Source organism: Antennarius striatus, chromosome 7 (assembly GCF_040054535.1).
Source record: "Antennarius striatus isolate MH-2024 chromosome 7, ASM4005453v1, whole genome shotgun sequence".
Taxonomy (NCBI): domain Eukaryota; kingdom Metazoa; phylum Chordata; class Actinopteri; order Lophiiformes; family Antennariidae; genus Antennarius; species Antennarius striatus.
The window spans coordinates 3,518,498-3,530,572 of NC_090782.1; the positions used below are offsets into that span (position 1 = coordinate 3,518,498).

Below are 12,075 nucleotides of genomic sequence, written 5' to 3' on the forward strand. Positions count from 1 at the left end.
ATAGAACAACTTGAACCCTGCTTCCAAACTTCTAATCTTGCTACCTTTCCACCTAGTCTCCTGGTAGTTTTTTTCACGCTTCGCCATCTCTCTTTGTGACTCCACAAAGAGACTTTGTGGGCCTGCATGGAGTCTGTGACTCCATGCAGGCCCACACCACCGCTTCTGTCAAAAACCACGTCAAGCGGCTGAATTCGGAGCTTGCCATCATCCTGGGAGGATTAATGAAAGAACTCCAACTGCTGGACATCGGTGTAAACAGCCTTTAAAGTTAAGCTGCGTGTGTCGTGGAGTGATGGATGAGAGACATGAACACATGTTTACCAGGACTGGAGGCAGTGCCGAGCGAGTTACACCCCCACAATATGTGCGTGGATTGCGAATCCCGGACTAACGTATCAGCTTCGACTTTTGTTTCGCTAAAGCCGGCATCATTACCGGACAGCCACCCAGAAACGTGATGGTCAGCGATAATGAAATTGCTGAGCTATTCAATGCAGACAGAAGATGAGGACTTCGAAGGATTTAGCACATATTTATCAAAAAATAAATAACATATTTAAAAAATAATGTCGGTGTATTTTTTTAAAATTTAAATACGTAGTACAACACAGTTCAACCACACTCACCTTTTTGCTTCTGTTGGCGCACCTTATTTGGTGCATGCTAGCTGTGTGTCCGGTTAAAGTACAGAAATAAACTCCATCATTTAGACTGCGCCTTTTTATACAATGAGCCGAATGTCGTGCAAAATATGGTAACTTAAGGACTTTTAAATTGGCAACTAAAGCAATTAGTTAATATACTATAGACTATAGATATATCCCTATCCTACAGTAAACAGTACCGCAGGACTACACCACTGCTTTATGCAAGTTATATCACTGTAGTTAAGGCTTATGCCTCCTACTTAGACACTACATGAAATAAGACAAGAATAACTTCCACCATGTCATGTATTGCTGAACAACAGATATTCATTGTGCTTCTCCCACAACTCAATATTACTACAAAGTGCTGGCAGTACAGGAACACACTGCTCTGAAAATGACTGTAGCCAATGAGTTAATGTCTAAATTATACATATTTAAGATTGACATACTGCAGTGTTTACCTGTAGTGATTAAATTGTGACTGGGAGACCTCCCTTTTCTTAAGTGCTGCTGATAGCCGCTACTTCTCTCTGCTCTCATCCCACGTCCAGTGAATGACAGGAAGGGAAACATGAGGTCAAATATTTTTTTTAAAGAACGAAAAAAAAAACCCGGTATTAACCGGTTTACAATTATTTTCTGTTCCAATTCTGTTCATTCTGAACATTAAAAAATATAAAGTTTTCGGTTTCGTTTTCGTTCCTGCCAAAATACCAAAAGTTTTCTGTTTTCGTTTTCGTTCCATGAACCGGTTCAAAGCCCTGATTCTAACGGGTGTCATTCACTGTGTTCCAGAGGGGGGCGGTAATACACTGATGAGAACAGGATTTATGAAGAAGAAGAAGTAGAAGAAGAAGAAGAAGAAGCAGCAACAGTAGTAGTAGTAGTAGAAGACGAAAGATTTTTGTTTTTGATTTTTAAAATCGCCTTTATTCATAAAAGCCAAAATTACAAGATACTCACGTTGATAAAAATACAAAAGAGATATACGAAAAAAGAAGAACAACAGGAAGAAAGCGCGTGCGCCAGAGAGACAGACATCGGTCTGTAGTTGACAACAGACAACAGGACATGCGTCTAAAGGACTTGTGTCTCCGAGCCGTCGGGGGACACCTGGCCGTCCTGGGTCCTCCGGCTGTTCTCGGTAAGCAGCGGATGTTCTACCAGCGTTCGTTACTGATCACCTACACACAGCAGGGGGGTTGTTTCCTACAGACCGTGTTGAACATGGCAGATTCTCACTGACTCATGTTGAATAACCGACCAGTCAGACTTTTAGCTGTGGTCTGGTCTCTCAGTTCTCCTCATAGACCATCCATTTCAAACCGGACAGTACCAGTCCATCCAGTTGGTAGGTAAGGTATTCTAGGTAGGTCCCAGTCCAAGACCAGTCTGAGTTCTGTTAATCTGACCAACTCATCACATCTGAACTAGACTGCCCAGCCTGGGGCAGATCATCTGTCACAGCCAGCCTGCCTGAGGTGTGCTGGTCGTCAGTGGTCTCCACAGCCTGTGGTTCTACATATCACACACGGATGGAAGGACAAACAAGGGGGACACGTTTGTTTGTATCCTTAATTAATTGTTTTCTTTATAAATAATGGTTGTTTATTATGCATGAGCCCCAGCAGAACTTCAGTTAAGAGGCTGAAGACAAGATGATTAGGTCAGGGAGGCTGGTGTCCAGACCTGGATGTAGCGTCTCGCTGAATGTTTGCATGAATGTTAGCATGTCGTCACCTTCACCACATTTCCACCTAGAGGATGATGTTCATTGTTGTGCTAGACTTCCACTGATCTATCAGGTCAGAGTTAAAGCAGATGGACCTGCTAGACAAAGACATTTCTTCCTCTTGTCCTCCATCCTTTGACACTTTCATGAACTACATTTTAATAATTAACCATGGTAATAGACCTATTTATCAATTCAAGTTCCTACATACCTTCCCACTGAATTTAGAGTTTTGCATAAAGATATCTTGTAGCCCAGTTGTCTCCAACCCCCAGGCCGTAGACCGGTACTGGGTTGCACAGAAAGAATGCTGAACTTACATTATTTCTGTTTTATCTATGATCTGGTTTTGAACAATGTTTTGTTTTGGAGAATGACCAGATTCTCTCCTCCACATCAGTCCATGAGTCACTCTTGACGTCAGTCAAAATGCTTGCTTTGGTCACATGACTACCTTCTTGAAGGGGCCATGCCGGCTGCTAACGTAGGTTACACTGCCGCTAAATTGAAACTCCCAAGCCAGCAAACCGAACAAAAACAAGCGAAGGTGCGATGTTACGAGGATGCTGCTAATAAAGGTGGATTCACTTTTATTATTCTATTTTATTTTTGTTGTTGTATTAATCCACCCAACCTTAAAGGCCGTTCCGTGAAAATATTGTCAAGAAAAGGTTCAGTAATGTAGCCTATCGATCACTCTGACGTTTCTCTAGTCCATTTTTAAAGACACTTAACTTGACTTTGCTGTGGGAGGTGCCAGTTCACCTCCCGAGCACTGCTGAGGATTTTTTTGTTGTTGTTTTTAATGTGCTAACACATCTGTCAACATTTAGACATTCCAGTGCTTCTCCTTCAGGATCTTCTCCCTCATCTGACTGTGTGTCAGCTGGATGAGCTCCAGCCTGGTCTAAACAAGAGAGGTACGATCTGTGGTTCAAGTTTGATGCTAATGTTTCTTTTTTACCTGGGCTGTAGAGTTGACGCCATTATTTCTCTTTGCCGTCTTTCAGGAATATCAACTCTGTCTAGATGGATTGGAATCATTCGGGACATGTGTGGACCTAACCATGTAGGTACTTTTTCGGTCAATCATTAGCATAACGATCGGTAGAGCCCTGCTGTGATGTTCTCCTCTACTTTTCAGGTAATAGACGTACATACTGAAGAAGAAGCCAAGCATAAAGTTATGAGGATGCTGTTTGTGACCATAGTGTATGGCTTCACCAACTCCTTTGTCGAACGTAATGCCACAAATGTAAACACACCAGGATTCCTGTGGTCTGCAGCTAGACACATAAGACAATTTCCACTCATTATGAGTTTGGATAAATCTCTTCAGGGGTTGACTGCTGAGCTGTGGCCTCTTCTAAACCTCCTGGAGAAGTCTGTCAGAACTGTGAGTGTATCGCAGTCCACTCATCTAGGAAAGAGGAAGACACAAACACCATTGTATGTCCTCCATCGCCTGCTGGATCACGGGGTGGCTAAAAGCCTCATCGTAGATATGCAGTGTCCCCACCTGCTGGCTTGGCTCCTTCATGGAAGGGGATCTCAGTATTTATATCCTCAGCTTAGAAACTTCAAGCACACAAAAGAGGCAGGCTGTGTATCGGCTGCTTCAGCCATCTGCTGTGGTCAAGAGACCAGGACATCACAGGAGCAGAATGATCAAAGCAGTCCACGTAAACGCCCAAAAATGGATTCTGTGTCTTTGGAGAATGAGGAAGCTGGAGAAACAACCCATACTGTAGATCCACACCTACTCTGTCAGATGTTCAACCGGGGCCATGGTCCCTCGGTGGGTGTTTGCTCACTGGGGCAGATTGAGACTCTGGAGATAAGGCAGTGTGGATCGGACAGCCTGAGAGTACTGAACTCTGCCCTTCCCACGTTTTTCTGTCTTCGCTCTCTAACAGTCCACAGCTTTTGTAAGTTTTCTAATTAATTATTAGAGGTGGGGGCTCAGTATCACACTGGTTTTGGAACACACTAAAAAAATACGATTTTATTTACTTAGTTTATTTTTTTGGACATGTCATTACAGCAGACTTTAACACCTTCATCTCATTCGCAACATCAACAATATCTGAAAAAAAGGGTTGACGGGTAGAAGCCATTTAGCTTGTGTAGTCCCGTCCCCAGAATCAACAAAACACCTCATCACAATATGTTTTCAACCAATTCATAAAATGAATACAGTAAGTTTTAACAGTCATTATAGCACATTGTTTTTTCAAGTTGTCCATTCAATCCCAATAGATGTGTGTGTCTTCACTTCATCTGTTCCTTTAGTGACGTAAGTTGTTTGTTGACCTTCATTAGCTCCGTTTGTGACCTCCAGATCACTCTTTTCAGGCTAGCAGCTGTGTTCATCACTGCTGCATGTTTTTGCTTTGGGTGGAGCAACACTGCCTTAAATGGTCTGAGAACACTAACTCATTTAAAATCCAGTGTTAAATTACTATTTTATGAACTCTCCTGGTAAATAAAGTGAATTAAAAACTTCACCGTTTTACGAGTTAATCGATTTATTCAACATTAGTGAAATAAGAGATAGTGTTACTCTATACTGTTAAGTTTTCTGTGTACTGGGTTTATTTTATTATGGAATATATGAGTGTGTGCATGCGTGTATGTCTATGTCTCTGTGTGGCTCCGCTGTGCACTGTCGTCATGCCCGGAGTGTCCCCCGCCTCACGCCCTATGCCAGCTGGGATAGGCTCCAGCTCCCCGTGACCCGCTAAGGCGGATACAGCGGCGGTACATGAAAATGTATGTATGTATATGAGTGTGTGCGTGCGTGTTTGTCTATGTCTCTGTGTGGCTCCTCTGTGCACTGTCGTCATGCCCTCAGTTTCCCCCGCCTCACACCCTCAGTCAGCTGGGATACGCTCCAGATCCCTGCGACCCACGACGACGGAACAAGCAGTTAGAAGATGAAAGAATGAATTATATTTTTTCTTGTGTTTCCTCAGAATACAGCTGATGGCTGTTGAAAGTCTTTTGACTGTTGCTGCGTCAGTGTGTCTCAGTGTCATGAGATGTACAATTTACAGTTGACCAGTTTGCTGGTCACCAGTAATATAATGAACTAATGTTAAGCACCTTTTAAAGGGCTGATAATGTATGCCATCAGTCAATCATTCAAGACAAATCTTTTGCGGAGGGCTATTTAAGATGTATTTGCTGTGCAGGAATGAGTTGTCTTTTGTTTGTGCAGCCACCTTTAGGAATTCGGACGTGTTGGACCTGGCTCAAGCCTTGAGGCTGCTATCTGATAGCTCACTCGGCTCCCTGGCTAATCTTGACATCAGCGTTCTACCACACATCAAGCTCATATTGATTCTGCTGGATGCAAGCCCCAACATAACATCGCTGCATGTAGAAATCCAGTCTGCAATATGGGGACCCACCTTCTCATCGTATGATCCCAGGACTACTGAGTCAAGCACATCAGGTACTAGAAAGCTAATATCACACAAAACAGACCATTACAAATGAGACTGAGAAATCCATTGTATCTGCTTAAGAAGAAGTTTGTTTTGGACAGATGGGCGAACTCCCAATACACCCCTCAATAACACTTTGATGTGTAGAATGAAAGCCAGATTCACATCTCATAACTAAAACTAGGTTATGTACGAAGACTACTGATTTAAAGATTAAGAGGCTACATCTATTAAATTACATCAACTTGAAAGCAGCGTTGTAAAAAATGTTGACATGTACCACTGTGCTCTCCTGCCGGGTTTTTAAATGGTATATTGTTGCTTTGACTGTACAACTCATCTTCTGTACGGTTAGACCGTGTGAATGTGCCACCGTGGATACAGCTCATTTTTACTTTTTACTTTTGTTATTATAAAAAAGTAAAAATCAGAATGTAGCCGCAAGAAGGCACAAGCCAGTGTCTTATTGTGCTGGTCCCAAGCCCAGACAAATACAGAGGGTTCTGTCAGGAACCCGACATAAAACTTTTGCCAAACCAATATGCAAATTGAATCTACTATAGGTGCGGAAGGGTATTGACAGGTGCCAGTAGTGTGATGGGAAGATGGAAAGAGTACTTTGAAGAGTTGATGAACGAGGAAAATGATAAGAGAACAAAGACTAGAAGAGGTGGTTTTGTGGACCAGGAAGTAGCAAAGATTAGTCAGGATGAAGTGGGGAGGGCATTGAAGAGGATGAAGAGTGGAAAGGCAGTCGGTCCTGATGATATACCCGTGGAGGTATGGAAGTGTCTAGGAGAGGTGGCATTAGAGTTTCTGACTGGTTTGTTCAACAAGATCTTAGATAGTGAGAAGATGCCTGAGGAATGGACAAGAAATGTGCCCACTTTTAAGAACAAGGGAGATGTGCAGAGTTGTGGCAACTACAGAGGAATAAAGCTGATGAGCCATACAATGAAGTTATGAGAAAGCGTAGTTGAAGATAGACTAAGGGCAAAAGTGAGCATTTGAGCAGCAGTATGGTTTCATGCCAAAAAAGAGTACTACAGATGCAGTATTTGCTTTGAGGATGTTGATAGAGAAGTACAGAGTAGGCCAGAGGGAGCTGCATTGTGTTTTTGTAGATCTGGAGAAAGCTTGTGACAGGGTGCCCAGAGAGGAACTGAGATATAATATGAGGAAGTCTGGAGTGGCAGAGAAGTATGTTAGGACATGTATGAGGACTTTAAGACAGTGGTGAGGTGTGCTGTAGGTGTGACAGAGGAGTTCAAGGTGGAGGTGGGACTGCATCAGGGATCAGCTCTGAGCCCTTTCTTGTTCGCTATGGTGATGGCCAGGCTGACAGATGAGGTTAGACAGGAATCTCCATGGACTATGATGTTTGCAGATGACATTGTGATCTGTAGTGAGAGCAGGGAACAGGTGGAGGAGAAGCTAAGAGGTGGAGGTTTGTCCTGGAAAGGAGAGGAATGAAGTTTAGCTGCAGTAAGAGAGACTACATGTGTGAATGAGAGGGACCCAAGTGGAACAGTGAGGTTACAAGGAGAAGAGATCAAGAAGGTGGAAGATTTTAAGTACTCAGGGTCAACAGTCCAGAGCAATGGAGAGTGTGGAAAAGAGGTGAAGAAGCGTGTACAGGCAGGATGGAACGGGTGGAGAAAAGTGTCAGGTGTGATGTGTGATAGAAGAGTTTCAGCTAAAATGAAAGGTGTAGAAAACTGTGGTGAGACCAGCGATGTTGTTTGGTCTAGAGACAGTGTCACTGAAGAAAAGACAGGAGACAGAGCTGGAGGTAGCAGAGATGAAGATGCTGAGGTTCTCTCTGGGAGTGACCAGGAAGGATAGGATCAGGAATGAGTACATCAGAGGGACATGTTAGAGGTTTTGGAGATAAAGTCAGAGAGGCCAGACTGAGATGGTTTGGACATGTCCAGAGGAGAGGTAGTGAATATATTGGTAGAAGGATGCTGAGTTTTGAACTGCCAGGCAGGAGGCCTAGAGGAAGACCAAAGAGGAGGTTTATGGATGTAATGAGGGAAGACATGAAGGTAGTTGGTGTGAGAGAAGAGGATTCAAAGGACAGGGCTAGATGGAGGAAATTGATTTGCTGTGGCGACCCCTGAAGGGAAAAGCCGAAAGGAAAAGAAGAAGAAGAAGTAGTTGCAGGTCTTCCGTTTTATGCACCAGTGATCTGGCGTTGGAGAGGTACAGGCTCGGTAGAGGTGGCTCGGTAGAGGTGGCTTGTGTGGCTAAGGAGCCTTAGCATAACGCCGGACCTGCAGCCTCGTTTCTGCTTCCTCTCCCTTCTCCAGGGCCTGCGCCATCTCTGGGACCCGACAACAAACCACAGAGAGCCCAGTGCCCTCGCTGTTCGGACTGGGATGTTATGCGTGTGATAATAATCACTCGTAGCGGGTGTGTGGTGCTGGTTCCCGATTACCAAAGGGTTCTGGTGGGTGAAGTGGATGTTTGCATAACCCATGGTGCACAACAAGCGAGAAAAGTATATAAAGTGGAAGTAAAGGAAGCACTGGAAGGAAGAACCGTGAGCCGCCGCACCTACGCGCGCCGCCACACCAGTCCAACAGGACTGGTGTGGAAACAGGAATCAGAGCTGGAGGTAGTAGAGATGAAGATGCTGAGGTTCTCTTTGGGAGTGACCAGGATGGATAGGATCAAGAATGAGTATATCAGAGGGACGGCACATGTTAGAGGTTTTGAAGGTAAAGCCAGAGAGGCCAGACTGAGATGGTTTGGACATGTCGAGAGGAGAGATAGTGAACATATCGGTAGAGGGATGCTGAGTTTTGAACTGCCAGGCAGGAGGCCTAGAGGAAGACCAAAAAAGAGGTCTATGGATGTAGTGAAAGAGGACATGAAGGTAGTTGGTGTGAGAGAAGAGGATGCAGAAGATAGGGTTAAATGGAGGCAACTGATTCGCTGTGGCGACCCCTGAAAGGAAAAGCCGAAAGGAGAAGATTTTTGTTACTGTTACTTATTTCTCTCTTATTTCTTTCTTATTTCTTTTTTTATATAACTTTTGAATTGTTTCAACTGTAAATATAAAAATATTCATGTTTTTTGCTTTTTGTTTGCTCTGGAAGTACCGGTACTGTCACTCTGTCAGCTGAGCACTACTGCTCCGTGGCCACTTTGTTTACACCTGAGATCAGTGATGGAACTGAAGCCAGATGGCATTGTTTCAAGACCTACAGATGTTCCCAAGGAATTTTGGAGAAAAACGCATTTAGGCTGAAGGGATAAAAGAAAGCAAAGGAGAGAAGATAGGAGGAGACAACATACAAAAAAAGCTGTGTCTCCCGACAGTCATCATGGACAATGAGAGATCGCTGGCTAATAAGATGGAGGAGACAACAGGACTTGTCTGGAGTCCAAAAGAGTATCGGGAATGCAATCTGATGTGCCTGAGTGAAACATTGTTAAGCATGGACATCCTGGAAAACTATGCTTCCATCAGAGGCTTCCAGACTATTTTTACCAACAGAAATGGGACTGGGAGTGCTAAGAAGATAGGTGTAGGTCTTTACATTCTTGTGAACAGCAACTGGTGCTATCCTGCTCACATCACCAGCAAAGTGAGCATCCATGATCCTGACATTGAACACTTAGCTTTTGGGCTGTGTCCCTATTTTCTGCCACGTGAGAAGGAAAATGAGATGTCTCCATTGTGGTAAGACTGCAGTCCCAGAAGGGTTAAGTCCTAGGGTCCTTAGAACCTGTGCCTCTCAGCTGTATGGACTACATGTCTTCAGGATAAGTCTGAGTCTACAGAGGATCCCTGTGATGTGGAATTCATCTTGCCTAATTCCTGTACTACAGACAACACGCTAAAGTGGATCTAAGGATTACAGACTTGTGGCACTGACCTTCCACATTATGACGACCCTTGTAGCATCTTCGATCCCTGATCCAACCATACTTGGATCCTCTACAATTCAACTTCCAGTCCCATGGTGAAGTTCAGGATGTCATCATCTACCTGCTAAACCATGTCTACGGTCACCTGGACAAGGCGGGAATCACTGTGAGAATCATGCTTTTTGAGATCTACAGTGTATTCAACACCATCCAGGTGACTCTTTTGGTGAGATGTTAATGGCAATGCTGGTTAACCATCTTCTAGTGTTTTGGATTGGTGATAACCTCACCTCCAGTATGTGTGTCTGCCATGCTGTGTGTCTGACAGGGTGGTCAGCACCACTGGGGCTAAACAAGAGACTGTTATCTCTCACAATTCTCTTCACTCTTTACACCATGGACTTCAAACTACCACATGGGTACCTGCCATCAAATTTTCTGATGACACAGTGGTGGATATATCAGCAAGGGTGATGAGACTGAGTCCAGGACTTCTTGGCAAAGGCAAAAGAATTGGTGTTGGACTTGAGGCGGATGACAGGACAGGTAAATCCTATCTCCATTCAGGAGGACAATGTGGACATTCTTGAGGACTACAAGTACTAAGGGGCCCACATTGAAAACAAACTGGACTGGAGGAAGCACACAGATGTCCTCTACAAGAAGGGCCAAAGCTATCTCTTTCCTGAGGAGGCTGAGGTCCTTCAACATCTGCAACACCATGCTGAGGATGGTCAATCAGTCTGTAGTGGCCAATGCGCTCCTCTATGCCGTGGTGTGCTGGGGCAGTAGTCTAAGGGTGGTGGACTTTAGATAGATAGATAGATAGATAGATTAATAATCCCGGAGGAAATTGCAAATATCCACTGCTCAGCCAAACACCAGGAAAAACAAAAACAAAACAGAACATACCACAAGACATACACTAGACTAACAGACACATGTAGCATTAACAGTACATATACTAATTAAAATTAAAATATAAACAGTATAAAATTAAAATATAAACAGTATAACATTAAATAAAATTAAATCCATTAACCGCGTGCTGACCTCGTCACCTCCCCCCCGCTCCTCCTGAGAGAGTCATTGTACCCCCTGATGGCACGGGGCATGAAGGAGGACCTCAGCCTCTCTGTGGAGGCGCTGTGTGACAACAGTCTGTCACTGGTGCTCCTCTGCTGGGAGAAGGTGGTGTGCAGGGGGTAGCTGGTGTTGTTCATGATGGCCCTGAACTTAGACATGGTCCTGCTCCCCAGAACTGTCTCCACAGAGTCCATGCTCAGCCCGACCACTGAGCCCGCTCTGCGGATGAGTGTGTTAAGACGATCCATATCTCTTTTCCTGGCCCCACCACCCCAACAGAACAGAATACAACAGAACACAGAACACAATTCTCTCATTACTCTTACCACAGCTCATTTTTGTTTTGTTTTTCTATTGGAGAATAATTCTGAGAGAAATCAATAGTGGGATAGCGCTGTAATAGTAAATAGTTGGAAGCGCTGTTCCTTAAATCATTACTATGGTTGTGCATGAGAGATAAACCTATGCTGTTTCTAACCTTTTGTCAGAGTTACCCCTGAAGAACCTGACAGTCAAAGTAACGGATCTCCAAACACATCTACACCCCATCACAGCTGTGCTGAGACGCTCTCCACACCTCTCTTTATTTCACATATCTGGGATGAGATTAACAGCTGGCTCTTCTGAAAGTCAGCTCCTTACCACACTCTCAGGTAATGTGTAGCTAATTTAAAACCGTAGACCACACTGATACAATTTGTCACTCTAAATACAACACGTTAGAGATTTGTGCTTTTGATTCTACATGTGTGTATCTAAATGCGGGAGGCAGCAGCATTTAACCTGCTGTAAAACAACAAAACATAGCTGTATGATTGTGATGCACCCTGATAGGGACAGTAGAAATAAAATAAGAACCATGTGCACCATGCAGGTACAAATGCTGTTAATTAAGAAAGGTGACCAGTCACACGGTCACATCAGTAGAACAGCTACTGGGAGCAATCTGGAGTTCTATATCTTGCCCAAGTATACTTTGACATATTGTATGAGGACAAGGGGGCATTGAACCACCAACCTTCTGATAATTGGCCAACTGTCCCACCTCTTAGCTTCCTCCCCTATTTGCCAGGTAAATACCATGAAATTACTGTTGTAAAGTTTTAAAAAATGAATAAACAGCCCACCACCTTGAAAGACCCTCTGAACTCCACAGACATCAAACGCACTACATCAGTCCAGCAGCAGCCCAGGACTGCAGTAGAATCTGATGTCTGTAGTAAAACATGCAGCTGAAAACCGTTACGTGCAGTCTCGTAACTGTTTTCAGTTAAGA

The 12,075-nt window shown here is 44.0% G+C and overlaps 1 protein-coding gene across 3 annotated transcripts in view; it reads left to right on the top strand.

The window, feature by feature from the left end:
* Positions 1-1,516: 1,516 nt before the first annotated feature.
* The window catches only part of lrrc41 (leucine rich repeat containing 41), a 37,310-nt gene continuing 26,751 nt past the window's right edge, over positions 1,517-12,075 (top strand). For all 3 annotated transcript variants that reach the window (XR_011036720.1, XR_011036719.1, XM_068319087.1), the window contains exons 1-6: positions 1,517-1,797; positions 3,219-3,305; positions 3,396-3,454; positions 3,530-4,313; positions 5,606-5,842; positions 11,288-11,452. Coding sequence is in view for 1 of the 3 variants with exons in the window: in XM_068319087.1 (XP_068175188.1) it covers positions 1,725-1,797; positions 3,219-3,305; positions 3,396-3,454; positions 3,530-4,313; positions 5,606-5,842; positions 11,288-11,452 (1,405 nt within the window). In the remaining 2 variants the exon portion in view is untranslated. The remainder of the gene's footprint in view (positions 1,798-3,218; positions 3,306-3,395; positions 3,455-3,529; positions 4,314-5,605; positions 5,843-11,287; positions 11,453-12,075) is intronic.